The 27,716-nt window shown below is 52.4% G+C and overlaps 3 protein-coding genes and 1 long non-coding RNA gene across 20 annotated transcripts; 2 read left to right on the forward strand and 2 right to left on the reverse strand.

Moving 5' to 3' along the window:
• Nucleotides 1-4,484: 4,484 nt before the first annotated feature.
• F12 (coagulation factor XII) lies at nucleotides 4,485-22,192 on the forward strand. 8 transcript variants are annotated; one of them, XM_025434546.3, is made up of 14 exons: nucleotides 4,589-4,689; nucleotides 5,055-5,112; nucleotides 8,789-8,888; nucleotides 9,045-9,115; nucleotides 9,415-9,525; nucleotides 9,668-9,799; nucleotides 9,937-10,041; nucleotides 10,158-10,323; nucleotides 10,411-10,613; nucleotides 10,711-10,933; nucleotides 11,139-11,275; nucleotides 11,370-11,525; nucleotides 12,019-12,167; nucleotides 12,255-12,575. In XM_025434546.3, exons 1-14 carry the CDS (start codon nucleotides 4,633-4,635, stop codon nucleotides 12,420-12,422), a joined length of 1,836 nt encoding a protein of 611 aa, XP_025290331.3. In that variant the 5' UTR covers nucleotides 4,589-4,632; the 3' UTR covers nucleotides 12,423-12,575. The 8 variants fall into 8 exon arrangements, 1 of the variants encoding a protein (XP_025290331.3); XR_004814944.2 differs by lacking the exons at nucleotides 12,019-12,167; nucleotides 12,255-12,575 and adding exons at nucleotides 21,627-21,865; nucleotides 21,953-22,192 and having other exon boundaries at nucleotides 4,494-4,689; nucleotides 10,711-11,275; XR_004814943.2 differs by lacking the exons at nucleotides 11,370-11,525; nucleotides 12,255-12,575 and adding exons at nucleotides 21,627-21,865; nucleotides 21,953-22,192 and having other exon boundaries at nucleotides 4,495-4,689; nucleotides 10,711-11,275.
• On the reverse strand, nucleotides 7,939-15,146 carry LOC112651367 (uncharacterized). The gene is made up of 2 exons (XR_004814950.2): nucleotides 15,063-15,146; nucleotides 7,939-10,274 (listed from the first exon to the last, which is right to left on the reverse strand). It is a non-coding gene; the product is annotated as an uncharacterized LOC112651367 (long non-coding RNA).
• PFN3 (profilin 3) lies at nucleotides 13,623-14,267 on the forward strand. Its single transcript, XM_025434549.3, has one exon. It carries the CDS (start codon nucleotides 13,793-13,795, stop codon nucleotides 14,204-14,206), a length of 414 nt encoding a protein of 137 aa, XP_025290334.1. The 5' UTR covers nucleotides 13,623-13,792; the 3' UTR covers nucleotides 14,207-14,267.
• Nucleotides 15,369-27,716, reverse strand: SLC34A1 (solute carrier family 34 member 1). Of its 10 annotated transcripts, none has more exons than XM_025434539.3 (13): nucleotides 27,602-27,716; nucleotides 26,291-26,430; nucleotides 25,995-26,144; nucleotides 25,778-25,906; nucleotides 25,563-25,706; nucleotides 24,548-24,659; nucleotides 24,229-24,424; nucleotides 24,042-24,137; nucleotides 19,130-19,199; nucleotides 18,685-18,852; nucleotides 17,351-17,467; nucleotides 17,130-17,254; nucleotides 15,369-16,436 (listed from the first exon to the last, which is right to left on the reverse strand). In XM_025434539.3, the coding sequence occupies exons 2-13, from the start codon at nucleotides 26,397-26,399 to the stop codon at nucleotides 15,933-15,935; spliced, it is 1,920 nt and encodes a 639-aa protein (XP_025290324.1). In that variant the 5' UTR covers nucleotides 26,400-26,430; nucleotides 27,602-27,716; the 3' UTR covers nucleotides 15,369-15,932. The 10 variants fall into 10 exon arrangements, 8 of the variants coding, with proteins under 8 accessions (XP_025290324.1, XP_035570965.1, XP_025290323.1 ...); XM_035715072.2 differs by having other exon boundaries at nucleotides 25,995-26,157; XM_025434538.3 differs by having other exon boundaries at nucleotides 26,291-26,400; nucleotides 27,602-27,706.

Here is a 27,716-nt window from a genome sequence, read left to right on the forward strand (position 1 = left end):
TCATATGTGGGATTTAAGAAGCAAAACAGATCAACACAGGGGAAGGGAAAGAAAAAAAGATAAATACAGAGAGAGAGAGGCAAACCATAAGAGACTCCTAATCATAGAAAACAAATTGAGGGTTGCTGGAGGGGAGGGAAGGGTGATGGGCTAAATGGGTGATGGGTATTAAGGAGGGCACTTGTTGGGATGAGCACTGGGTGTTACACATGAATGATGAATCACTAAATTCTACTCCTAAAATCAATATTATACTATATGTTAAGTAACTTGAATTTTAAAAAAAATTTAAAAAGATTTTGTTTATTCATGAAAGAGAGAGAAGCAGAGACACAGGCAGAGGGAGAAGCAGGCTCCCTGGGGGGAGCCCAATGTGGGACTCGATCCCGGGACCCCGGGATCACACCCCACACCAAAGGCAGATGCCCAACTGCTGAGCCACCCGGGCACCCCATTAACTTGAATTTAAAAAAAAAAAAAAAAGGTTCATAGAGACTGAGCCTCTGACCCATTGTCATACTGGGGGGTTAGTGACCAAAATGGAATTGAAGGTTTCCTGATGCAAGTTCACTGCTGTTTTTTCCCTTCCAGTCTCTGTGACTAAGGTCATTATTTCCCTACTTTAAGCCACTGACTTACAGAGTGATCGTGAGGGGTTTTGTTTTGTTTTGTTTTGTTTTGTTTTAGGAACTTCCTGGTAACAATATATGAATTCTTGCCTCAGTTAGGACTTCTGGTTTCAACTAAAACTGGCTCAGGCAAGAAAAAAGGGGGGGGGGAGGCGTTTAACGAATAAATTGGTTCAAGTAACTGAAAAGAAGAGGTGGTAGTTCTGATTTTCTGTGTCTTTGGAGTCCAGGTCTCAAATAGTGTCACTTAAAATTTGTCTTTCCCATCTCTTCTGACTTTGCTTTTGATCTGTATTGTCTTTATTCTCAGGCAACTTTTCTCTCTGAGATTTAAAGATGGCTGCTAAGAACTTATTAAACTCAACAGCAAAGAAACAAACAATCCAATCATGAAATGGGCAAAAGACATGAACAGAAATCTCACTGAGGAAGACATAGACATGGCCAACAAGCATATGAGAAAATGCTCCGCATCACTGGCCATCAGGGAAATACAAATCAAAACCACAATGAGATACCACCTCACACCAGTGAGAATGGGGAACATTAACAAGGCAGGAAACAACAAATGTTGGAGAAGATGTGGAGAAAGGGGAAGCCTCTTGCCCTGTTGGTGGGAATGTGAACTGGTGCAGCCACTCTGGAAAACTGTGTGGAGGTTCCTCAAAGAGTTAAAAATAGATCTGCCCTATGACCCAGCAATTGCACTGCTGGGGATTTACCCGAAAGATACACACGCAGTGAAACGCCGGGACACCTGCACCCCGACGTTTCTAGCAGCAATGTCCACAATAGCCAAACTGTGGAAGGATCCTTGGTGTCCATCGAAAAAGTGAATGGATAAAGAAGATGTGGTTTATGTATACAATGGAATATTCCTCAGCCATTAGAAACGACAAATACCCACCATTTGCTTCGACATGGATGGACCTGGAGGGTATTATGCTGAGTGAAATAAGTCAATTGGAAAAGGACAAACAGGGATCCCTGGGTGGCGCAGCGGTTTGGCGCCTGCCTTTGGCCCAGGGCGCGATCCTGGAGACCCGGGATCGAATCCCACGTCGGGCTCCCGGTGCATGGAGCCTGCTTCTCCCTCTGCCTGTGTCTCTGCCTCTATCTCTCTCTCTCTCTGTGACTATCATAAATAAATAAAAAAAATAAATAAAAATTAAAAAAAAAAGAAAAGGACAAACATTATATGGTCTCATTAATTTGGGGAATATAAAAATTAGTGAAAGGGAATAAAGGGAAAGGAGAGAAAATGAGTGAAAATAGAGAGGGTGACAAAACATGAGAGACACCTAACTCTGGGAAATGAACAAGGGGTAGTGGAAGGGGAGGTGGGCGTGGGGTTGGGGTGACTGGGTGATGGGCACTGAGGGGGGCATGTGGCAGAATGGGCACTGGGTGTTATGTTATATGTTGGCAAATTGAATTCTAATAAAAATTTTTTTTTAATAAAATAAAAAATAAAGATGGCTGCTAGCAGCCCCATGCTCACTTCTTACTAGTGAGGCAATTTCTAGGGAGGGAGAAAGCCTCTACCTTGAAGATTCCAGCAAAAATCCTGGGGCTGCCTCTGACTGGTTTGATTTGGGTCAGGTGTTCATTTTGAACCAATCATTGAGGACAGAGAGAGACAGTTTCCTGATTGGCTAGATATGGATCACATTCCTACTCCCACCTCAGCTGAGGGATGGGGTAAGTCATTAGGAATCAATCTATCTGTATTAGTCATCAAATGCTGGGTAACAAAATACTCTAAAACTATGGCCTAAAACAACAACAATCAATTATCATTTCTCATTGTTTCTGAAGTTCAAGAATCAATTATAGCTTCAAAAAAGAAAGAAAGAAAGAAAGAAAGAAAGAAAGAAAGAAAGAAAGAAAGAAAGAAAAGAAAAGAAAAAGAAAAGAAAAGAAAAGAAAAGAAAAGAAAAGAAAAGAAAAGAAAAGAAAAGAAAAGAAAAGAAAAGAAAGGAATTCAGAAGCAACTTAGTTGTATGGTTCTGGCTTGAGGTCTCCCATGAGGTTGCAGCCAGATTTTGTTTGGGGCTGCAGTGTCTACTTCCAAAGTGGCCCATTCAAACTGATTTTGGTTGTCCACAGGTGATACTAGTTTCTCCTCACATGGGCCTCTCTGTAGGGTTGCTTGAGTGTCCTCACAATATGGCAGCTGGCTTTTCCCAGAGTGAGCAATCCAAGAAACTAAGGCAGAAACTGCAATCCTTTTTGTGACCTGGGCTTCTGTCATACTCTATTGGACACAAAGAATAGCTCTGACTCTGACTCGATGTGGGAAGACTATACAAAGCATGCATTCCCGGAGGTGAAGATCAACAGGGAACATCTGCCTTCCACAGCATCCCGTCCTTCCCTGTTTGTTCTGCTTTTCCTATGTGTAGGCTTCATTCTCAGGCAGGCTTTCCCCAACAGTGACAAAGATGGCCATCGACATCTGTAGGCTTGCATTCCTGGTGACACCAGTGAGAAGAAAGTGTCTTTTTCCCAAAAGTTCTGGCCAAAGTCCTAAGGCTGATTCCAACTGGCCAAACATGGATATGCTTATCCCTGAACCAATGGCTGTGGTCTAGAGTTACCATGCTCTGATTGGCCAGAACTAGGTCACACCCCCAGCCCTAGAACTGAGGGTAGAGCTAGAAGCACTAGAGATTCAGAGAGGGTGAAAGAGGAATGGTTCCCAAAGGAAAAATCAGGGTGTCCCTACTGAACCAAGGTAAATGGTTTTGGGGCAGGAGAAACAATAATGCCACTTCATGTCCCTCCCTTGTGCTCCAACTGCACATCTCAGTAGTATCTCTTGGTTTGGCATTTTTCTTTTCTTTTTAAGATTTTATTTATTTATTCATGAGAGACACATAGAAGCAGAGATACAGACAGAGGGAGAAGCAAGCTCCCTGCAAGGAGCCTGATGTGGGACTCGATCCCAGATCCCAGGATCATGCCCTGAGCCAAAGTCAGACATTCAACCACTGAGCTACCCAGGAGTCCCTTGGTTTAGCATTATTCTTGTGGGATCATCTACTTTCTTGGCTCCCTTTCTGTGGTAGCTAGAATTCTAAGATGGCCCCAAGTATGCATACTTTTTCCTAGTTATGCAATCCAACACTAATCTAGATGTTCTATAGAATAATGCTGCAAATGTAATTAAGGTACCAAATAAATCGACCTTCAAATGAGATTATCCTTGGTGGGCCTGACCTATTCAAGTGAACCCTTACATGGAACGGGCTTTTTTCTGGCAAAGGAGATTCAAAGTGTGAGAAGGAGTCAACATGGGAGGAGACTCTCTGTTGCTGACTTAGAGGATGGAGGGGGTCACATGGCAAAAATGCAAGCAGCTTCTAGGAGCTGAGGCCAGGCCCTGGCTGACAGCCTGCAAAGAAACTGGGATCTCAGTCCTACAAATGCAAGAAACTGAATTCTGTCAATGATCTGGATGACCTTGGAAGTAGATTTTGCCCCTAGACCTTCCAGAGAGCTCAGCTGTGATCAGTTTCATGATGCCCTAAGCAGAAAACCCAATCACAGTGCCAGACTTTCGACCTACAGATCTGTGAATAGAAGGGTATTGTTTTAAGCTGCAAAGTTTTTGGTTAATTTTAGGCGGCAATAGAAAACGAGTATACTTCCCCATAGACGCTATGATCCCCGAAGTAGGAAGCTTCTCTTGGATCTCCTTAACATCCTCCCAAGAGGACCTGAAACATAAAGTCCCTCTTCCTGCTTCCAGCCCTACTATCTGTGAAAAGGATGAGAAGACCAGCTCCTTATTCTATCCACACACACCAAATCCCAATTCCCTCACCCTTGGGGGCCTAGCAAGGAAGCTGCTCTGCTTGGCTTTCCACAAACAGCCTGTGCCCTGCCAGGCCCAAGAGGGCAGCTTGACCCAATGTCTGCTTCCCAGGACTCGGGGACCTTTGACCAATTCTATTGATCTGGATTCCTGGGCAAGCAGCTGGACTAATAGACAGACGCCATGAGGCTTCTGCTGTTCCTGGGGTCCCTGCTGGGAAGCCTGGAGTCAGTACTTTTGGTGAGAGCTGTGGGAACAAGGAGAATTGTGCTGGGATGGCCCTGGGAGTCCCTATCACAGCCTTGGCCTCTGATCATGACCTTTTGGTCCAGGTGACTGGGAGGCCTATTTGGAAAGGCAAGAATAACCCATAAGGCCCAGGTGGAGGAGAAAGAGACACCCAGAGCCAGTGGATAGGAGGACATAGTCTTTATTTCCAGAGGAGGGGATCTTGAGGAGACAATGGAAAGAGGAAGGAATGTTCTAGGTCTTTTGAGGAAATTTCTGCATTTCTGAGATGTGAAAGGAAGCTGAGGACTGGCTCAGGTTCAGAGGCCGGCTATGACTTCCTGGGACAATTCTCTGCCATCTTCTCTCCTCTGTAGACTCCACCTTGGAAAGCCCCCAAGGTGCATAATCACAGAGTGGACGAGCACACAGTGGGTAAGTACCCTGGCTGCACCTCCTAAGAGACCCTTGCGTGCGAATGAGTACTGTGGGGAGTGTTGCCAATGGCAGTTTGGGGCTCTTGGAGCGCAAGGAGGGATCCTAGGTATTCTTCACTTTGTCCCCACTTTGGCTGACATTCAGACCAGAGTGTCTACTATGTGTCTGGTCTTGTGCCCATGGGCACTGGGGACCCAGAGTGATGAAAAACTGTGTGCTCCTGGAGGGCAGGGCTTGAGCTGTATCTGAGTGCCCAGTCCAGTGCCTTCTAGTCTTCTTTAGTTTCCCTAGCCTCTCTTCTCCCTCCCTCAGTACATCTTACAGGCATCAGTCATGCTACACAGAGGCCATGGCCCTTGATGGACAAGGAAGGATCAGAGCAGGGCTTTGGTGCCTAAATGCCTCTGAATCTTGGCTTCATCACTTATGTGCAGGTGACTCTGGGCAAGTGACTTGACCTCTCCGAGCTTCAATTGCTCCCAATCATAAATAGTACACCTCTTAGGGTTGTGGAGGAGAAATGAGTTGTTAATCCATGTGAAGCCTTCAGCCCACAGATTGCTGCATGGTAAATGATTAAACTATATTAGCTTTTATTTATCAAGCTCCCTTTTAGGTGGAAGATGTCTGTATCCCCCCCACCTCAAATCATGCCGCAGCTCCCCATTGCCTATATTTTTTCAGGCACTCAATATTTGCCTAGAATTGTGACCTAGATGGACCCTGCCCTGGTAAGCCTGGTGTAGTGGGGCCAGACCCAGGACCTCAGCATGGCACTAGGGCCCTCACATCCAACCCTGCCTGTCTCTGCCTCCTTTCCTCTTCCTTCTACACCCAGCCAAACTGCTTTCCTCTCTCTTGCCTGAGCCAACCTAGGTGCCCTGCTCTTGTCTCATTACCCACTTGCAGTCGTCCTCCTCTCTGTCCATCCCATTGGCATCTTAAAGGTCCATCCTAAGACTCTTCTCTCCTCTTTTATTCCTGTTCTTGGTTTGGCCCTCATCAAGTGCCACTGTGCTTTTAATAACAAAACAGCAGCTAATGCTTATTGAGCACATTCTATGTGCTAGACTCTGTGTTAAGTATGTGATAGACATTATCTCATATGAGCCTCACAACACCCCTCTGAAGTAGACAGTCAAGTCTTGTCATTCATGGTTGCCATGTGCCTATTAAGTCACCGAGAACACTGAATTAGCAAATGCTGAATGGCTGTTCCTAAAGGAAATATCAGGTTAGATTTCTGTGAGCTTGAGTCTCAACATTTTCATCAACTGTCAACATTAAAGCTTGTTTTATGTGTGATTCTGTTTCAAGATACCATACTTAATATACCATTGCTTCATTAATCCTGAAGCCACACTTCGACATGGATGCAACTGGAGGGTATTATGCTGAGTGAGATAAGTCAATCAGAGAAAGACAATTATCATATGGTTTCACTTATATGTGGAATATATGAAATAGTGAAAGGGACTATAAGGGAAAGGAGGGAAAGTGAGTGGGGAAAAATTATAGAGGAAGACAAACCATGAGAGACACCTAACTCTGGGAAACAAACAAAGGGTTGCAGAAGGGGAGATGGGCGGGAGGTTGGGGTCACCTGAGTGACAGGCACTGAGGAAGGCACTTGATGGGATGAGCACTGGGTGCTATACTATATGTTGGCAAATTGAATTTAAATAAAATATTAAAAAAAAAAAGAAAAAAAAATACTGAGTCCATGGCCAGCAGCACTATAACTCATGGCTGGACGAAGTTTATCTCACACAGAAATACTCTCTGTGGTACCCATAGTGACCTGCTTACGCTTAGGAACTTCAACACTGTATTTGGGGGCCATTTTCAACAGTAAAAGCATCTACCAGAAGCACAAAATTTCAGAACTGTGGCTCTAAACGACTGTGAAAAGGACACTTCTTTACACTGGAAGAGCTGAAACAAGAAGCAGAGCATTACCTTGTTTCACCTCAGCTGGGAATGCTTCAGGCACCTCAAACTTTTCACCATCCTATGCATGTCCACAAATGACCATATAAACACCCTGAGAATTGGTTAGGGGATTACAAATAAATTTTAGCAAGAAGGCAAATTTGCAAGTATGGCAAATAGAGAGGCTCGACCATACTTTTTTTTTTTTTTAATTTTTATTTATTTATGATAGTCACAGAGAGAGAGAGAGAGAGAGGCAGAGACACAGGCAGAGGGAGAAGCAGGCTCCATGCACCGGGAGCCCGACGTGGGATTCGATCCCGGGTCTCCAGGATCGCGCCCTGGGCCAAAGGCAGGCGCCAAACCGCTGCGCCACCCAGGGATCCCTCGACCATACTGTTTTAAAAAATAATAGTAACAATATTTTTATTTTTTTTTTATTTTTATTTTTTTTATTTTTTTTTTTTTTACAATATTTTTATTGTAAAACTTTGGAAATTACAGAAATGCAAGAAGAAATTCCTCCATAATCCACTATCTTCTGACAAACCACTCCTATAAACTTTGGGGCATGTCCTTCTAGACTTCTTTCTGATGCATATGTAAATATATTTATACAAAAATAGGACCACATTTGACATGCTGTTTTTAACTTGCTCTTCATTTAAATTTATGCTTTCTGTACTATTATATCTGCATCATTAAAAGTGATTTTTAGGGGCACCTGGGTGGCTCAGTCAGTTAAGCATCTGACTTCAGTTCAGGTCATGATTTCAGAGTTCTGAGATCGAGCCCCGCATCTGGCTGAGCTCTGCTTGTCCCTCTTCCTCTGCTTCTCCCCCATCCCCCACTCTCCCTCTTTCTCTCCCCTTCAAATAAATAAAATCTTCAAAAAATAAAAGTTATTTTTATTATGAAATATGCATAATATAAAATTTGCTATCATAATAATTCTTAAGCATACAATTCCATGGTATTAAGGACATTCTATTGTCCTGCAACCATTACCACCCTCCATTTCCAGAACCTTTTTCATCTTGCAAAATTAAAATTCTTCAACTGTATAGTTGACCCTTGAACAAGAAGGTTAGCAGTAGAAAATCCTTGTAGAACTTTTGACTCCCCCAAATTTAACTACTAATAGCCTACTGACCAGAAGCCTTACTGACATTGTAAACAGTCGATTAACACATATTTTGTATGTTAAATGTATTATAAATTGTATTCTTGCAATAAAGTAAGCTAGAGAAAAGAAAATGTTTTTAAGAAAATCATAAGGAAAACACATTTATAGTACTGTACTTATTGGAAAAAATCCACATATAATCCACCATAGTGAGTATGGTTCAAACTTGTGTTTTTCAAAGGTCAACTATACTATGATCATTGCCATTTTACAGGTGAGGAAACTAAGGCTTAGAGTGGCCAAGTGACTTCTACATTCACCTAGTATTTTTTAAGTGCCTACTTTATGGCAAGCACTGTTCTAGGCCTGGGGGCTGCAAATTTGCCCAAGGTCACAAACTAGTAGGTGGTGAAATCAAGGTCACACAACTAGTAGGGTGGTGAAATCAGGAGTCCACTCCAAATGTCTGACTACAGAACTGAAGCTCTTAAGCAAGAAGCAGTCTTGAAGGCACAGCAATTGTTTCAAGGGTCTATTTTTCAACCAGACTGTGAGAGGTGGTACCTGGGCAGGGGGACATGGGGCATACCATCAGGGAGTGTGTTATCTCTGCAGTTCTCACTGTCACTGGGGAGCCCTGCTACTTCCCTTTCCAGTACAACCGGCAACTGTACCATAAATGCACCCACAGGGGCCGGCCTGGCCCCCAGCCCTGGTAAGACTCCCCAGAAGGGGTTGGAGCAGGGCCCTGGGGGAGATGGATTCTGCCCACTTTCTGCCCAAGGAATCCTTCGTGGAGAGAGGGGGCTCTATTAGGGAAGGGTGGGCCAGCCCCTTGGGCAGAGCAGGGAAGCTTCATCTCTTTCTACAGGTGTGCTACCACCCCCAACTTCGAGCAGGACCAGCAATGGGCATACTGTCTGGAGCCCAAGAAAGTGAAAGGTGCTACACACAGTCTTTGGGGGTGGTGCAGGGCCCTCTCCTCCCCACTAGTTACTCTCCTGGGTAACATCAGTCCCTACACACCTGGTATTCTGGGCCCACCCAGACTCTTCCATCCCTCCAGAGGGAAAAGTTCTAGGAAAAGGTAGCCCCATTTTACAGGTGGGTGAAGTAAAACATGGAAACTTGGAATGCCAAGATCACAAGACAAGCAAGGTTTGGGTAGGGACTCGGCCTCCATGAGCCAGGCTGTCTGATTCAGGCTCCCCACTCTTACTTCCACTGTGTCCATCTCTCAGACCACTGCAGCAAACACAGTCCCTGCCAGAAGGGAGGGACCTGTGTGAACATGCCAGACGGCCCACGCTGCATCTGTCCAGAACACTTCACTGGGAAGCACTGCCAGAGAGGTAAGGAGATGGTGAAGGCAGGGGAGGAGATGCTGAGGAAACACGGCAGTCCGGGGCCTACTGAAGAGGTCTCTGGATCCCCAGAGACTTGGCATGATCCCAGCCTCTCCTGAGACCCCTGCCCTCACCCCTTTGTCCCCAGAGAAGTGCTTTGAGCCTCAGCTTCTCCAGTTCTTCCATGAAAAAGAAATATGGCATAGGCTTGAGCCAGCCGGTGTGGCCAAGTGCGAGTGCAGGGGTCCTGATGTCCACTGCAAGCTGGTGGCCAGCCAGGGTGAGTGGATGGGCGGAGAACTGGCCTGAGTCGGGAAGAGAAGCTGTTAGAACCCCAGGGTAGTGTGTCCAAGGAAAGGGGAGTTCTCTGTGGGGGTCTTTGGGCCCAGAGGTGGCTCAATGCACTCCACCTGCCAGGCTGCCACACCAACCCGTGCCTCAACGGAGGCACTTGCTTCCAGGCAGAGACTCACCGCCTGTGCCGTTGCCCCACCGGCTACGCTGGACGCTTCTGCGACGTGGGTGAGTCGGCACCCAGAGGAGCGGGAGCTCCGCCCCCAGGGAGGAAGGGCGGAGGAGCGTGGGGAAAGTGGCTGAGAGCGTGGTTCCGGGCTGCAAGGAGTCTCCTCTCTCCCCAGACACTGAGGCGCGCTGCTACCACGGCCGCGGGCTTGACTACCGCGGAGCGGCCGATGCTGCGCTCTCGGGCGCTCGGTGTCAGCGGTGGGCCTCCGAGGCCAGCTACCAGGAAGTGCCTGCAGAGCAAGCGCTGAGCTGGGGGCTGGGCAACCACGCCTTCTGCCGGTGCGCTGGGTGGGGGGGGGGGCAGGGTGTCCCCCTCTGCCCCAGGGCCCTCTGGGGCTACTCGCGCCTTAACGGCTCCCGTTACAGGAACCCGGACAATGACACCCGCCCGTGGTGCTTCGTGCGGAGCGGCGACCGGCTAAGCTGGGAATACTGCCGCCTGGCGCGATGCCAGGCACCGGGCCTGGCGATCCCTCAGATCCTGCCTCCCACCCAAGTCCCCTCTGGCCGTCCGACCCTTCCCGTGCCCTCGCCCTCAGCGTTGCAGAAGCCCCAGCCCCCGACCCCAGGTAGTGGGGAAGGGGCGAGGGGCCAGCGGCTGCGCTGCCCGCTACCTGGCAGCCCCCGGCGGGTCTTCCCCGCGCTCAGCCTGGGCTCCTCCCGCAGCCTCGAGCGCCACGCGGGAGCAGCCCGCGGCCGTGCCCAGTTCGCGCTGCGGACAGCGGCTCCGGAAGCGGCTGTCCTCGCTGAGCCGCGTCGTCGGGGGCCTGGTGGCCCTGCCCGGGGCGCACCCCTACATCGCCGCCCTGTACTGGCGCCACAGCTTCTGCGCGGGCAGCCTCATCGCCTCCTGCTGGGTGCTGACGGCGGCTCACTGTCTGCAGGACCGGCGAGTCCCCGCCCGCCCGGCGCCCGCGGGGGACCCCAGCTCCTCTCTCCCGCTCGCCCAGCTTCCGCGCGACGCCCGAGCCCGCGTCCCAGCTCCCGCTCCCTTCCCCGGCGCCCCAGGACCGAGCCGAAACCCAGGGAGGGGCTCGGGGGCAGGAGGCCTGTGGCGGGCTCTGAGCGCGCGCCCCCGCACCCCCCGCCCGCAGGCCGGCGCCGGGGGAGCTGACGGTGGTGCTCGGCCAGGACCGCCATAACCGGAGCTGCGAGCAGTGCCAGACGCTGGCCGTGCGCGCGTACCGCCTGCACGAGTCCTTCTCGCCCGTCACCTACCAGCACGACCTGGGTGCGTGGCGGCGCCCCGCGGCGCCCAGGGGAAAGGGCGGAGGCGGGCTCGGAGTCCCGGCGCCCGGGGCTCACCGTGCTCCCCGCCTGGTTAGCGCTGCTGCGCCTGCAGGAGACGGCGGACGGCCGCTGCGCGCTCCCGTCGCCTTTCGTTCAGCCGGTCTGCCTGCCTAGCGGCGCTGCCCGCCCAGCCGAGGCCCAGGCCGAGGCCGCACTCTGCGAGGTGGCCGGCTGGGGCCACCTATTCGAGGGTAGGCAGAAGGCTGGGGGCGGCAGGGACACCTCTGGCCCCGGGGTAGGCGAGAAAAACCCGCAGTTTGGGCACCACGAGGGACAGGCGGCGCCGACCTTGCGCGTGGGGAGGACTGGGGGCCCTCGCAGTCAGCTCCTGCCAGGTCCTGGGCTTCACTGCTGGGGACGGGGATCCAAATCTCCTAAGGGGTCCAGGGGGAATCACACTTTCCCTTGGTTCTTTCTGGGCGCTGTGATGCAACGGCTAAGGATGCCGGCCTCGCGCTGGAGCAGTCGGTTCGCTCGCTGGGGAGCATTGTTCTGAGACACTGGGGGGTGGGAGTGGGGAGTGGGGTTCCAAAGCAGTCCTGCTCCGCCCCGCCCATTCAAATTCCCGCTCTTCTCTGTTTTGTCTGTAAAATGGTGTTAAGAGCAACTCTCTTCCTCACCGGCTAATTAGTGGGCGGCAAGCAAAGTCGAGAGGGGTGTGAGGAAAGCGCTCTCGGTTCGTAGGTGCGGGGGAATATTCCAGCTTCCTGCAGGAAGCGCAGGTGCCGCTCATCCCTCCCCAGCGCTGCTCCGCCCCCGAAGTACACGGAGCCTCTTTTATCCCGGGCATGCTCTGCGCTGGCTTCCTCGAGGGCGGCACCGACGCCTGCCAGGTGAGTCCGTGGGCCGCCTTGGCGCCCTCCACCCGGTCAAGTGCAGACCCCAAACCAAGTGCGCTGAGCCTCGTGTCCCCGACCCAGGGTGACTCCGGGGGCCCACTAGTGTGTGAGGAAGAGGCCTCAGAGCGCCAGCTCATCCTGCGAGGTATCATCAGCTGGGGTTCAGGTTGTGGCGACCGCTACAAGCCAGGTGTGTACACCGACGTGGCCAGCTATGTGACCTGGATCCAGGAGCATACCAATTCCTGACTGTTTCGGGACTTGTCCTTCCCTCCTGGGCAATTCTGGAATGGGAAGGTGGCTGGCCTAGGATTACGGATGGCAAGGAATGTGTTTCATTCCTCTTAGCACCGTCACTGTGGCAGGCATGGAGTAGGCACTCAATAAAGTGCTTTAAAAATGCTTGAGAGGCACAGCTCTTCAGGGGGCCCCATGGAAAATGCCAAGACAGTAAACTGCTGCAGTTCTCCACACCTCTCAGGGAACAGAATCTATTGAGATCTTAAGCAAAATATAGAGATTCATGTCCAGTTAATATTTACTTAGCTGTTCTGTGTACCAAGCCCTGAGCAAGGTGACTCCATAAATCATTCCTTATATGAAACTATCTTAACATTTGAAGTTTGTAGAACAGAGGTTCTCAACCTCTGCTGCACACCAGAATCATCTGGGGAGCTTTTTTGAACCTATGCCTGAGAACTACCTCAGATCAATTAAATCAGTTATCTCTAACTGGGGTGTTGGTAGTAGTATGTTTTGATAATTCTCCAGGTGATTCCATGTGCAGCAGAGGCTGAGAACCATGGTCAGAAATGCTTAATATTACAACAGTGGTGTGGACTCAGAGCTGGCAATGTGGAAGATGACTCCCCCCAACTTGCAGTAGGGCAGTGGGGCTCAAAGTGTGCTGGACCACCAGCAGCAGCCTCAGCGGGGAACTTGTTAGAAATGCATATTCTCCAGCTACCTCCTGTACTACTGAATCAGAAACTCTGAGCTGGAACCCAGCAATCTGTTTAACAGATTTCCAGGAGATTCTGATGTTCCTAACATTGAACCAAACTGGGGATTCTGGGGGTTGAATGGTTACCAGGCCGAGAGGTCTGGCTGTCCAGACTTGCTCTCTTTCATTTTGTTCTTTTTTTTTTTTTTTTTTTTTTTTTAAGGTTTCATTTATTTATTCTTGAGAGACAGAGGCAGAGGGAGAAGCAGGCTCCATGCAGGGAGCCCGATGTGGGACTCGATCCTGAAACCGTGGGATCACAACCTGAGCCAAAGGCAGACACTCAACCACTGAACCACACAGGCATCCCTCTTTCATTTTGTTCTAAAACCCACGAGCACACTGTGCTTGGTGAGCCATTTAAGTTGGTTTTTCAAGGGTTATATAGACTTAACACGATTTCCTCTTTTAGGCTAACCTTACAACTTCACCAGGCCTCAGAACCTCTTTCCCTCACCCCACATATACATTCTCTAGAGTATATAGCCTCTCTGTGACATCATCATGCCTCAATATCACAAACCCGACCCCACGTGCGTCAGTGTCTCGGGTTCCAGGCACATGGCACAGCTGGATATCCCTTGAACGTGCAAGGCGAGGGACGCACTCAGCCAGAATGGGAGACTGGAAAGGCTATATCAGCGCAGTGCTCCGGGACCAGCGTATTGACGACGTGGCCATCGTGGGCCACTCGGACAATCGCTGCGTGTGGGCATCACGCCCTGGCGGCCTTCTGGCTGCCATATCCCCGCAGGAGGTGGGTGTGCTCACAGGGCCCGACCGCCGCACTTTCCTGCAGGCAGGTCTGAGCATTGCAGGCCGCCGCTGCTGCGTCCTCCGTGACCACTTGCTGTCTGAGGGCGATGGCGTTCTGGACGCACGCACTAAGGGGCTGGATGGGCGCGCCATCTGCGTAGGCCACACCCCGCGCGTGCTCCTTGTGCTTATGGGCCGTCGTGGCGCGCACGGCGGCATCCTCAATAAGACAGCGCATGAACTGATCAACGGGCTCCGCACGCAGGGCACCTAGCAGGACAGCTAACCTGCCCTCGCAGCTGGGCCAAAATAAACAGCTGGGCGTGGCTGGTTCATCCTCTGTTTGTGAGCATGCAGGGCAGTTGCAGATGAGGAAACCAGTTTCCTGGAACATTCTTACAGAGGGGTTACCTAATGGGGCTGGGATTCTGAGCCCAAAGGTTTCCCGGCTCCTGGCCCTCTTTCCGTGAGTGCCCTGCAGAGGCCTCTGGCCTGACTTCCCAGAGTCCTTTCCCAAAAACTTTCCATACTTCCAAGACACACTCTAAAGGGAGCCCCTCCCACACCCCTTCCCAGGTGCATCCCAGCTAGACCCAATGGGGTCAGGGAGTCAGGCTGGAGGTCAGTGTACTTCTCACCCCCTCTACTTGGCAGTAGGAAGCCTTTGCAAATGTTGTGAGTGCATGAGGGAACAGGGCTGGTAGCTTGGAGCGCAGCTCTGGGGTCCCCTCCCAGGTTCTTGCATCTCCTCCCACAAAATCCAACAAGAGTGGAAAGAGAGCACAAGTCCAAGACCATCACAATGAGGTCTGGGACCCTAGAGCCTTCTTTCCCTCTTGGGGTCCAAAGGCCCCAGAGGACTCCCTGGACTGCAAGGAAGAACTTAGGTATCCCCCACCCCTTGATCCTCACACTGCAGGCTTTAGCTCCGGGGCCTTATGGAAAAGGAGGAATTGAAAAGTTTGGATGGATTAAGGGAGGCTTGATTATTGCTCAAAGATAAAGGACAAAGGTGGGAGGGAGGATGGCTGGTCCCCACCCACTCTGTGCTGGGGCCCAGGGCCTAGCCTTTCTTGCCCATCTTCACCTTCCCTGTTCCCTCCCTCAGTGTCTCCCAACAAAGCCCTCACCTGTCATTTGTTTGCTGGAACTTGTTCTTATCCCAGAAAGGGGGAGGAAGTAAGGTGGGTGAGTCTAGAGGCAGGGAGAGACCAGAAGTCAGCTGGGTGGGGTGGGTGGGGATGGTACAGAGTGCCTTTCTTATATTTGCCTTGGGGGTGGTCCCAGGCCCTAGGAGGGACTCCCAGGAAGTCTGAATCAGAGGTTGGACTCATTAAGGCAGGGTTAGGAGGATTATTGGGGTGGCTTGCAGGAAATAGTGCTGCTGAACCCCAAAGCCATGGTCTTGCCCCCTCCCCAGATGGAGAGCAGGCAGATTTTTAAATGCAAATGAGAATTTAATTCCTTTTTCATCACGAAGTATTGGGAAAGGGAGTTGTAGCGGTGCTGCAGAACAACTGGGTGAGGATGAGCAGGATGGTATCAGGGAGGAAGGAAGGTGACAGGGAGGGGTGAGAACTCAGCCAGTGACTCAGGCACCCACATCTATGCACAAGCAAACAGCTGCAAGTCATGTCCTCAGACACACCCTTACTCCTGCTGCGCCGAGTCGGACTTGCGTGTACAGGAAAACCAAACACAGGCCTCTGAACAAGATCTTCTTGTGGGCAAAGGACTCAAAAATTTCACCAGGTGCCCCATAGCCTGCACACAGCCCCCCACAGGTGCTTTAGTACACACATGCAAGATGACACACAGTCTCACTTGAACACGCCCACACACGCATACACACTGACTCTCAGTCACACAAGCTCAGACCTCTGAAGAGCTGCACAAGGACAGGCCCATGCCCAGAGTGCACAGACACACCCCTTTGCCCTTCTACAGTGGCACCGAGCACAGGCCCTTCCCCGGCCCCTGGGGCAGTTTTGGGCTGCAGGCTAGAGGCGGGTGGCATTGTGTCGAGCAGGCAGTGCCAGGTGGGGGGAGGGTGTGGCAGGGGGCATCTCCTCCAGGAAGACCCTGGCAGGCAACGGTGGGGAGCGAGGCTCGGGCCTGGCACAGCACAAAGTGGCACGTGTGATGAGGCGGTCCAGAGGCTGCAGGGAGTGCATCCAGCGGGGCAGGAAGTCCCATGTCTGCAGCCACTTGGGCAGGTGTCTGGGGCTGCGATTCTGCAGGACACTGATGAACACCACAAAGGCCAGCAGAGCCCCAAATGGCGTGCCCACACCCACCATGGCCTGCCAGCCTGCCATGGAGATGCCAAACACCAGCGAGGGCAGCAGCAGGAAGCACAGGAGGAGGTAGAGGACAGCAAACCAGCGGTACTTAGCAGTGCGTTTACCCAGCGCCTTGGCCATGCGGATAGGCAGGCGTGTGCAGGGCACCGGGTACCACAGCAGGATGCCCGAGATGTTGAAGAAGAAATGGCAGAGGGCAATCTGTAGAGGAGAGGGCAGAGGGGCTGAGGTGGGCATGGGCCCCGACTCCCCATCATGCCAGCAGGGATAGATAATAGGAGTCAGGCCTGGCCTGGGCAGCAAGAAAGTCAGGGCTGATGGGTTCCTAGTAAAATATTGAGACACTTTTGAACCAGGTGATAAATGCTGCCCTAACTCTACACATTTTCCCCACTGATCTGTCTCACAAATTCCCCAGCAGACTGTGCCCAAACCCAGCAACAAAAAGATGCATACTAGTTTCTGGCTCACAAGCTCTGGCCTCCTCATTGGTCTGAGCCCTAGTCCCAGCCCCAGCCCCAGCCCCAGCCCCAGCCCCAGGCTTGTCATTGCTCCATTGCTCCTAGAACAGCTGCCCCTTTGCCATCTGGACCCCTGCTTGTCCTTGACCCCCGAGAATGGGCCAGCCCCCCTCTGGTTGCACCCCTTCCTGAGTGCAAATCCCACCTGCTGTTGTTTGTGTGATTATTTGATTAACTTTTACCTGTGAGATGCTAAGGCCTTGGAGGTGGCACCAGGTCTACTTTGCACTGTGTGGTGTCCACAGAGCCTGGCATAGTGGGTGGCCCCTAGTGGGCCGTCAAAAACCTTGTTCCATGGTGTCCCACCCTGGGTCTGGTGCCACCGTGCCTCAGTCACAGCCCTGTCTTGCCCTGGGCAGGCTCCCAGGCGCACCTGGACAGCACTAGACAGCTTCTCCCTGGGGCTGGCCAGTGCGGCCAAGATGGCGGTGGTGGTAGTGCCGATGTTGGAGCCCAGTGTGAGGGGGTAGGCCCGCTCGATGCTGATCACACCCAGGCCTGGGGGCAGACAGAGAGGATAAGTTCTCCCCAGGTCCTTCCTTTAGCCTTCCCTGCCAGTGCCCCCCCCGCCCCCACCTTGCCATGGTCACTCACCAATGAGTGGGGTGATGGCTGAAGTGAACACAGAACTGCTCTGGACAATGAAGGTCATGCCGGCGCCCACCACCATGGCAAAGTAGCCTGTGGCCCAGGTGAAGGGGGCGGGGAAGTCTACAAGGACACCCCCGTCCCAGTAGGGTCAGTAGGAGGGCTTTGGGAGGGCAGCCAGGACCTCCCTTATGGAGGAGGTATTGGACGCTGGCTTCTGAGCAGGGCCTTGCCAGTTCAGTCCCCTGCTCAACTGCAGTGGCTTCTACTCTGCCCTCCTTGATCTTGGATTAAAGGCTCTTCTCAGCCTGGTTCCATTACTATTGCTTAGTAATATTTCCTCTGCCCGGGATATCCATTTCGCTTCTAAATGTTCATCCTCAGGGCTCAGTGCAGATATCATGTGCTACAAAGCCCTCCTGGACCTTGGCCCTCTGGCAGACTTTGTTTTGCTCCTGTCCCTAAGCTTTCAGAGATCCATAAATGCACCTGACTCCAGCATTTGTTACACAGCCTCTGCCAGTGCCAGGCCCTGTCCCCAAAGCCTGAAATGAAGCTTAAAATGAAAATCAGATGGTGTCACTCCCCTGCCCCAATCCTTCAAGTATAAAGTCATCCGTATAAAGTCCAGGCTCTGAGCACAGCTTGGGGGGTGGGGGGGTGCACGATCTGCTCCTCCCTGTTACCTTGCTGACTCCTCCCTGCCTCACTCACTGAGCTCCCACCACACTGCTGGCCACCTTTCTGCCCAGCTGGTTCCTGCGTTTGTGCCTTTGCACTTGCTGTTCCCTCCACACAGAACACTTTTCAGCCACCTCCGATTACTACTACTCATTTTAGCCTCACAGAGGCTGCTGAAAGCCCATTGAAGGAAGCTTCTTCCATATTCTCTGTCATTTTCGCTTTCTCCTTGGTCACTCCTCTCTATATCTGAATGTATCCCCCCTTGATCATTTATCTTTCATTGTATGTCCATCTCCTTCTTTGGGCTGTGAATCCCCTGAGGGTAGGATCCATCTCTGTGGCTCACCTCCGTATCCCTGGCACTAGATCATGCTTGAGCACATGGGTTTAATGAGTATTTGTTGAATAAATCAGTGGCCTCTGAGAATCTGTTTAGAGCCACCTACTAGAATGGAACCACAGCCAGAGGCAGTCACAGATCCCCAGCTGCCAGCACCTCAGGAGCCTCATAAACCACCCAGCCCAACCTCTTCTTTGTTTGCAGGGAAAAACTGAGGCTCAGAGATGGCAGGGTGATCACACAGCAAGGCAGTGGTGGGACTTAAGATTTGGAAGGGTCCATCCTGGGGCCCACACACCCAGTTCTTGGGGCTCACCAGTGTTGATAACCTTCTGAATGACCTTAGCCACCTGGCCCTTAAGCAGAGAATTGAGCATCTTGACAAGGAGGATGAGGCAAGTACACAGGACCATCAGGGAGCTGGCCAGCAGAATGAGCCCCACAGCCAAGTCAGGCAGCCCTGTGTCCACGAAGATGTGGTTGCCTAGTAGGGAGAAGTGTCAAGCTGCTGAAAGCTGAACCCCCCCACAGCTAGTATCCCAGTCCCCTGCCTTTGCTGCCCTCTCAGGATTGGAACTTAAGGACCCACCTCAGGCTCCCTCAGCCTCAACAACAGGGCCTAATCCAAGTCCAGGAGCTGAGCTGGTAGACAGCTGGCTTTCCTGGGACTGGTAGCAGCAGTGGCCAGGAGAGAGATAGCCCTTTCTCTGCCCAGCTCTGCCCCCACCATGCCAGACATCTCCCATGATGCAGGCACTCACATTTCTCCATGGAGGCATTTCCAGGCATCCTGCTGGTGTTCGCCTCTGCCCTGGGCATAAGGGTCGGAACCTAAATGAAGAGGAGAGTGACTTAGAATATAGGAAAATGTAGCCTGGGGTTGGGGATAAGATGGGAATTAGGGAGAGGTAGGGGGTAGGATGGAGGTGGGCCTCCTGGCTCCATGCTTGTGGATAATTTGCTTGTACTCTGAGCCTGTTTCCTCTGCTAGAGAGATGGGGATGGAAATGCCTGCTGCAGAAGAATCTGGCCATGGTCAGCCCTCTGAACACTCTGTCCTATCAGTCTGCTGATCTGGACCTCACTGTGACCCACAGAGGTATCCTGATCCTGTGGCTTCTGACCATGGCCCTCCTTCCAAACACCCTCCCTTGCCCATCCTTTATTTACCAGTCCCTCTCTTGGTGCCCCCCCTGCTTCCCCAGCATCTGTGCCCCATCTTCTCACCTGAGGCACCATTAGCCCAGACTTCATTGTCCTCTTGCTCAAATCTTTATAGGGGGAGGTTGGGTACAGGAGGTGGGGGAACCACTCTTCTTCAGCCCTCACCTACTGTCAGTAAAGTGAGGGGGGCTCCTGGAGAGGCCCTCCAGTTCAGAGGGCGCAGGACTAGGCAGGTAGCTTATAGGGGCAGTAGCCACTCAGCTCTAGGCCACTGTCACCATCCAGGGACAAGCCAGCATGGCCAAATGGCCCGATTCTACAAGAGAAACCCCATATTTTCCAATTATGTGAGGGCCAGTTTGTTCTGGACCACTAATTTGCAGCCTCATTGGATCGAGGAATTATTTTTTCTCAAGTGCAACTGGGGTGCTTATCTTTCCCTTAGGATCCCAGCCTTGAAAGGAAAAATTGGGCTGGGCTTGGATGAGCAGAAACCGTTTCCCCGAGGAAGAACTGAGCCCCAGTGAGGGGCAGTTACTCCCAGGGCCATAGGCAAAACACAAGAGCCACAACGTTTCCTTATTCACATTCTGCCTCCTCTGGAGGCTGATTTAGGCCCTGGTCCCAGGAAGTTCTGCATCCCACACCCCCAGACCTCCCTTGTGCTGAGGGTAGTGTCTCAGGCAGGGCACTGGCACTTCAATGTCACAGCTCCTTTAGGGTTTATTCCAAACTGTGTCGTTTATAAAATGTATGATAGAGATAAGAACTATTTCTGGTGCCTGGCTTTAAATCTGGTTTATTTTAGTGACATGTGCTGCTGTGAGTGGGGCACTGTACCCCAATGTGTTCCAGCTGTCCATACCAGCAGTCCTGTTTCTTATACCAACATCCTGGAGCAAGTCATGCCACCTCTCTGAGCCTGTTTAAAGCAGGATGACATAAGAGCTGTTATAAACAATTACAGGAGAAAATGTGTGTGAAGTGCTCTCCAAAGGCTTATCTCATGATAAGTCCTCCGTAAGATACTGTGCCTCCTGATAAGGATTAGACCCCCCTTTGTCCCTGAGCCTATCTAGGCTTACACAGTGGGAAGGGTGTGTGCGTAGGTGTTTGTGTGAGATTGACTTCCTAGGTCAGGATCAATGGCTCCTGCAGCTGTGCCTGAGGATCCTGGCTCTAGTGGGAAAGACCTTGGTGGACCAGCCCGGAGCCCTGGGAGGCATATGATCCCTGAGATGAACGGCTGCCTGACCAGCCTGTGCCCCTTACCTGGCTGGGCCGACCCACGGTTTCTTAAGGGAGGATGTTAACGGCTGGAAGGGGAGGGTCCCACTGGGGGCTGGCTGCCTAAGGGCAGGCCAAGGCTGAGGGCTCAGGCCTCTGGGGTTTTGACCCTTGACCTTCCTGCCTGGGGTTGCGGGGCTCTGGCACAGCTCCCACAGTAGGGGAAGTGGGAGAAGGCAGGGGCAGCATAGAACCTGTGAAGTGCAAGAGAGGACTGGTGGTGGGGATGTCAGAAGGTAGGCAGGCTGGACCTGCACGGTCAGGTGGGGGGGGGGGGTACTGGGTGAGGGGAGGGAGCAGGCCCACACCTTCCTCGTCAGGAAGGTGGGAGCTCTAGCCTAGAGAAATAACTGGGCCGCCCAGGGTCTGGGACATACCCCGTAGACACACCCATCCTTCCTGGGCCAGGGGTGTGTGGTGGGGTGCTGATTTCTGTGGGAAGAACAGAATAAATGAACCCCAGGAGCCCTAAGCTGAAACCCCTGCTGCACCTTTCCCAGCTGTGTGATACTGCACCAAACACTTAACCTCTCTGGGCCTTAATTTCCTTCCCTACAGCAGGAGTTCTAATGCTGCCAACCTCTTCCCAGGGGCTAGTTTTGAGGAATCTTGGAAGAGAGGATTTGAGTGCCTGTAGGAACATCCAAATTAATGAGGCATCTCTGGAAACTGAAGGCCAGAATTAAGCTCACAGGCTCTGAGAATCCTTTCCCTGGGGAGAAACATACAGGATGTGTGGCTTGTGCAGTGTGTAGTTCAGCCTGCAAGGTAAAGGGAGCTCCAGGGTCTTTCTTTTTCTCGACACAGAAATCACTGTGCCAGCAGCGCCGTCTGGTGGCAAAGAGGAGAACTCCCTCTTAGAGCACTACCTGCCTCTCTGGAGCAGTCTGGGAGTGGTTGTCACCCATGGCATTCAGGCCCGATAGGAAGAGTGGAGAATGGACATACATGGTGGATTACCACACTGGCTTCTGGAAGAGGCAGCAAGATGGGGATTCAGAAGTATGGGCTCCAGATTACACCAGGATTTTCATCTTACCTCAATGGTATGAACTTGGGTAAGCCTCTCTGAGCCTCAGTTTCCTTAGCTGTAAAATGGGCAAGTGATAAATCCTGTTTTTCCGCCTTTGCAGGTCCTCAAAAGATGCTTGTTTAAACCATTGCCTCTGGCGGGGCACCTGGGTGGCTCAGTTGGTTGAGTGTCTGCCTTCAGCTCAGGTCATGATCCCAGGGTCCTGGGATTGAGCCCCACGTTGGGGCTCCCTGCTCAGCAGGGAGACTGCTTCACCCCACCCCTTCTCCCCCTGCTCGTTCTCTCTCTCTCTTTCTCTCAAATAAAATCTTAAAAAAAAAAAATTAAGAAAAAATTGCAATTGCCTGTGGATTTTCTTCCACTATTCGAAAACCCTCAGATTCCCAACACTGTCTTTGATGACTTGGTTTAGGTGAGGTTGGGTCCAGTCTGGTGAAAGTTGGAGGCCACAAGGACAGGTTGGAAAGGAGACTGGGTGGCCAAAGGGAAATTAGGAGTCTGGTGTGGGAGGAGCTACCAGCACACGTGGCGAGAGCAAGCACAGGGCAGCAGAGCCCTGTTCCCCGTGGTCTGACCTAGAGGGGCGGGTGAGAACAGGGAGCTTGTATGCCACCCCCTCCCCCGCAGCTACTGTCCAAGCCAAGGAAATCCCAAGTGGATACTGCTCTCGAGGAGAGGCTCTTCCCAGAGAGCTGGGACGCGAGACCACTACTCAGGCAGGCGGCGTCTGCGACAGTGAGGACAGCCCCCGCCACGTGAACTTGGCTGGCTTACTCCACACCACGAGGCCCTGGGTTCCTCTTGTGGAAGGCAGGATACTCATGTCCACCTTGCCAGCGTTTTGCGCGGATCCCATCAGGGGAGGGCTACATCCGGGGCACATGTGAGGGGACACCTGCCCAAGGCCGCTGGGGCGGGGGCGGGGGCGGGGCTTTCGGAGCGCGGGCGGTACTCCGCGGCTGAGGAGCTCCCTCCTGTGGCTGGTTTTCTGTGAAGACCAAACCCTGTGATTTCTGTGTTATCCAGATTCTGCTATTAAGTGAAAAGGATTTGGTCAATTCAGAGAGCTCAGAGAGTGCCCACGGGGCTGGCGAGAAGGTGGCACTGTGTTGGAGGGGTCAGAAAGCCAGCCCAAGAGCTGCCCACATGGGCTTTTGATGTCGAACTGCCTTGAACACTCCGAAGTGCCGAACCAAAGCTGCACACTGCTCAGACACAAAGGAACCACAGAGGGCAGGTTGAAAGGATGCTCTCCGTTCAAGCAGGGATAGCTGGGATAAAGGGCCATCAGGTAACAGGAAGGATGAGGGGGCCACCTGCGCGGAGCCTTGGGCTTCGGGTTTCCTTCTATCTTGTTCTAAGTGGAGTTGCTTCTTATATGTGACAATTAAGAAGCAAATACTGTGGATTACAGTTTTGATGAAGCACTTCCATTTTCGTGGCTGAGTGAGAAAGTATGCTGATTGCCTGCTTTCTTGTGAGCTTAGGGTCATGGCAGGTCCACAGGTGTCCAACTGATCCAAACAGATCTTCATTCTGGGCAGTAGACACGGTGCAGAAGGACACTTCTGTGGCAGTCTCTGGGGAAGGGGCCCCGACATCAGTACAAGTGGCTGTTGTGTTTCCACTGAGGTTTCCATGTGGCCCACTTGTCTCGTCCCTGTTTTTCTAGCTTTCCCAGGCATCCTTGTAACCCCTTCACTACCCCCTCCCCTGTAGGCCCCAATACATGGCACAGCTGAATCACTCTCCCCCTGGCACCCTAGTGGGGAGAAGAGAGCCCTAGACTGCTACACCTGTACTCAGGGTCCTGAAATGGCTGGACAAGCTCCAGTAAGTGTCTTAGCCTCTAGGAGCCTATTCTCTACCTGTGAAACCAGCAGGTTGAACCAGATCAGTGATTCTCAAACTTGAGCATGGAGCAGACCTAGAGGACTTATTGCAACATAGGGTACTGCATCCCACCCCACCCCCAAGTTTTTTCTAATATGTTTTCCCTGGACCTACTAAGGTCTTGGGAAGGGCTGAATAGCCTGTAGCTCTAATAAGTTCCCAGTGGTACAGGTGCTGCCGGGCCACACTTTGAGAACCATGAGGCTAGATTGAGTTGATTGGTAATAGCTGCCTAAAGCCGCTGTGAGACTGGAAGGGACTGGACAGTACTACTTGTGGCCAGACCTGAGACTCACCCCCATGGGGTCTGGGTGACACCAGATCCGGATGAGACTGTGGTTTCTCAGGGACTCGTCACCAGTGGCAATGCTGGTAATCACAGACTTGTCCAGCTGTGGGCAAGATGTGGGTGGGGGGAGTGAGAGAGGGGTCTTTACTATCCCCCAGCCCCCACCCCATGCCCCATGCCCACCTTGCCCCCACCTGGATGATGAGCTTGGTAAAGGGCTCTGTGATGATCTTGAGCAGATCAGGGGCATCGCGGCCACCATGAATGTTGAAAGAGGCAACCACCAGCCCAGTAACATGGTGCAGGTACCCAGTGGCAGCCTCCAGGGGCAGCAGGACCAGAACCGACAGCCAGTTAAAGCAATCATGCACTGTGGCCCCTGCAAAGGCCCTGGGTGGGGAGGCCACATTGCAGGACAGGCCAGAGCCAGGATGCACTTATACCAGGGGCTCCTGACACCTGGAACCACCCTCCCCCGACAAACACAGGCCCCTCGCCACTCTACCCCCTCACCGCCTGAAGTCAGTCCGATCCCCCGCCTGCATCAATGCCACAATGGTATTGGTGACAGAGGTGCCGATGTTGGAGCCCATGATGATGGGGATAGCAGAGCTCACCTCCAGCACTAGCAGAAGAGAGGACCTCTTACATAACTGTGTGAGGGCCTCCTAGCTCCTGCCCCCACAACATCTCCCTCCAGCTCGCTGCCCACGTCCTGGCCTCCACTGGGCAGTCCTGCCATGATGCTGCCCAGCCTTGATGTCACAGGTACATGTGAGTATACATGATACATATGCGTGCATGTGAATGGATACACTGCATGTGCACATATATGTATATGAGGCACGTGTCCTGTACGCAAATGCAGATCTGTGCTTGTGTGTGCATGCATCCAAAGTGTGATGGTTAGTTTCATGCATCAGCTTAGCTAGGCTGCAGCACTCATTCAGTCCACTGGCCTAGATATTGCTGTGAAGGTATTCTGCAGGTGTGATTCACCTCTACAGCCAGTTGAGTTTAAGTAAAGGGGATTATTCTTGATATCTGAGTGGGCCTCATCTGGTGAGATAAAAGGCCTTAAGAGCAAAACTGAGGCTATCCGGCCTTGGCTTCACCTCAGAGTTTCAGCCTGCCCTTCCCAACAACCTCTGCTACAGATTGTAGATTTGCTTAGCCAGCCCCACAATTGTATAAACCAATTCCTTGCAATAAATCATATGTATATCTCCAGTAGGTTCTGTTTCCCTGACTGATGGAAGAAAGGACTATGTGGTGATAGGGAGCTGAGCCTTCCTGGGTCTGGACTCCCCATTTGCCACCCTTCCTAAATCTTGAGGCACTTCTCCTGGCTAAGATTCCCGGCCATGCCTTGGAAGATGGAGTGGGAGATGCTGGAGTCCTGCCCCTTGCCCTTAGCTCCCTGGCCCCACTTCTTTTCCTGGCCCCCAGCTCTGATGCACCACCTCAGCCCCCATCCAGCACACTCAGCCCCCCACACTCTTTCCCTAGCCCTGGTGGGCCAACTTACAGCCAGAAGAGACCATGCTGACAATGATGGACGTGGAGGTGCTGGAACTCTGCACCAGCACCGTCACCAGGATCCCTACCACCAGCCCTGCTACTGGGTTGGACAGGATGGCGTTGTCCTTGAAGATGTCACCAGCCACCTTCCCTGAGGAGTATTAGCCAGCATTGCCTGATGCCCTTCAGGAACCCTGTCCCGGTCCCCTTCTCTGGTCCTACCTCCAGCCAGTTGGAAGGCAGAGCTGAGCACGTCCAAGGAGCAGACGAAGAGGTACAGAAAGGCGAGCATCAGTGGCACCTTGAGGAATGTCATGCCAACCTGGCACAGCTTCTGGGCCAGGCCCAGCTCTGGAGATGGGCCAGTTGTGAGCACAGGGGCCAGGAGCTAAGGCATCAATTGCTGACATCCTTGCTGTCCACCCCTGCCCAGGCCCACCTGGCTTTTGGTCCTCCTCCAGGGCCAGCTTGGCAGGCAGGGGGTCATGGCACTCCAGAACCTCTCCATAGGGGCAGCCGTGCTCAGGAAGGGCCACAGGGCCCAGGCTGGGGAAGGCGTAGGCGGAGGTCCCTGGGATCCTATGCAGGACTGGGGAGGGAGGCTGATAAGGAGTTCCCAGAAGCCCTGGGATAGGCAGGGTCAAGGACGTGCTGGGCAGGGAGAGGGGTGGAGACCTCACCGGGGATGGTAGCAACTGTGGGCACTAAGGGTCCAAGGATGGGAGCAGCACTCACCCTGAGGGCTGGGCACATAGGCAAAGGCTGTCCCACGTATCACGTGTCCGCCTCGGACTGGGTGTGGGGAGACAGCTGGGGCCCCCAGCCTTTCTCCATAGGACATCATCCTGGGTGCACACCGTGGAGCTGTAGTAACACTGAATGACAACTGCTGTGTCCTGGGAACCGACCCATGCTAACACGCCCCTGTCCACATCCACACCCACATAATCATATGCACAAATACCCATGGTGTGCAATCCCTAACGCACATCCTCCACCCCCACATGTACCAGAGATGCACATTCAGGTACTCATCCCAGATTCATGTATTCATTTGCTCAACAAGTATTTGTTGAGTATCAACTCTATCCTAGGCACTGAGCTAGATGCTAGGGTACAGTGATGACTCAATACAAGGACAACCCCTGCTCTCAGGAAGCTCCAAGTCTTGCAGGGAGACAGATGCCAATGAAGTAACCCCTCACATAGAAAGTGGCAATGGGAACAAGGGTTCTAATGACAGATACAGGTGCCACCAGAGTGCCCCATGGAGGGGGTGGAGGGCAGAGATGACTGGGCTGTTCATCTGAGATGAACATGAGTAGGAGTCGCCTGATGGCGAGGGAGAAGGGCATGTGTGCAGCGGCCTCTGGAGGGAAAGGAGCTGTGAGTGCCCTGCAGCCAGAGGGGGCCAGGGAACGTGTGTCAGCAGAGCTTGCAGATGTGGGCCAAGGCTGTGTGTGTGGGAGGAGTTCTGATCATCCTGAGAGCAGAGAAGAGCCGTGGACACCTGCTTGCTCATGGGACCTGCTGGATGTGCACTCGGGAGAGTCCACTGGCCTGGATCTCAGGTTTGGGAGTTCCCTTCGCAAACGAACTTCTTTCCCCCACCTGCCTCTCTCCCTCACAGCAATAAACAAACACCAATGTCCTTTCTCCCATGAATGGCTTTCAGACCAGGACCGGTTTAGGTAAGGAGGTTTCCCCATGCCCGCCCCAATCTGAGAAACCCTTGGCATGCTTTAGAGCCCCCTGAACTGCCTCAGGAGTTCTTGGTGGTTGGGGTGAGCATACCCAGTCTATATCAGCAGCCTGTACCCCCACACCCCTATGTTGTCCCAAGGGCCCTTGGCTATTTGGCGGAATTGCAGGGAGCTGGAAGAGAAGTGCATGAGTTCTTTCCTTTGCGGGGTTGGACTGGGACTGAGATGTTATGGGTGCAGGAAGGGGAAGCACAGTTAGGGCAGAGGTGAGGGAGCAAGACCGATAGGCTATTTCCTTCTAAGGCTTGGGGATGAGTTTGGGAGTGAGGAGCCCTAGGCTTACCTTGGGATTCTGTGTTTCAGCTCCTGCTCAGCTACTTAAGGAAGCCCCAGGGGCCTGAGGCAGAGCTGGGACCCTCCTCTTTATACCCTTGGGTCAAGGGCAAAGTCCCAAAACC

The sequence above is a fragment of the Canis lupus genome, chromosome 4, assembly GCF_003254725.2.
Source record: "Canis lupus dingo isolate Sandy chromosome 4, ASM325472v2, whole genome shotgun sequence".
Lineage (NCBI taxonomy): Eukaryota > Metazoa > Chordata > Mammalia > Carnivora > Canidae > Canis > Canis lupus.

Bases quoted from the DNA above. Each gene is read 5' to 3' on its own strand.
- F12 (XM_025434546.3), top strand. From the start codon at position 4,633: ATGAGGCTTCTGCTGTTCCTGGGGTCCCTGCTGGGAAGCCTGGAGTCA. The intron at 9,526-9,667 runs GTAAGGAGATGG...CTTTGTCCCCAG, and splicing joins TGGGAAGCACTGCCAGAGAG to AGAAGTGCTTTGAGCCTCAG. The intron at 12,168-12,254 runs GTGAGTCCGTGG...TCCCCGACCCAG, and splicing joins GCGGCACCGACGCCTGCCAG to GGTGACTCCGGGGGCCCACT.
- PFN3 (XM_025434549.3), top strand. From the start codon at position 13,793: ATGGGAGACTGGAAAGGCTATATCAGCGCAGTGCTCCGGGACCAGCGT.
- SLC34A1 (XM_025434539.3), bottom strand. From the start codon at position 26,399: ATGATGTCCTATGGAGAAAGGCTGGGGGCCCCAGCTGTCTCCCCACAC. The intron at 24,425-24,547 runs GTGAGGGGGTAG...CTCCCCACCCAG, and splicing joins GATCGGACTGACTTCAGGCG to GGCCTTTGCAGGGGCCACAG. The intron at 16,437-17,129 runs GTGCGCCTGGGA...TCTCCTCTACAG, and splicing joins AGCTGTCTAGTGCTGTCCAG to ATTGCCCTCTGCCATTTCTT.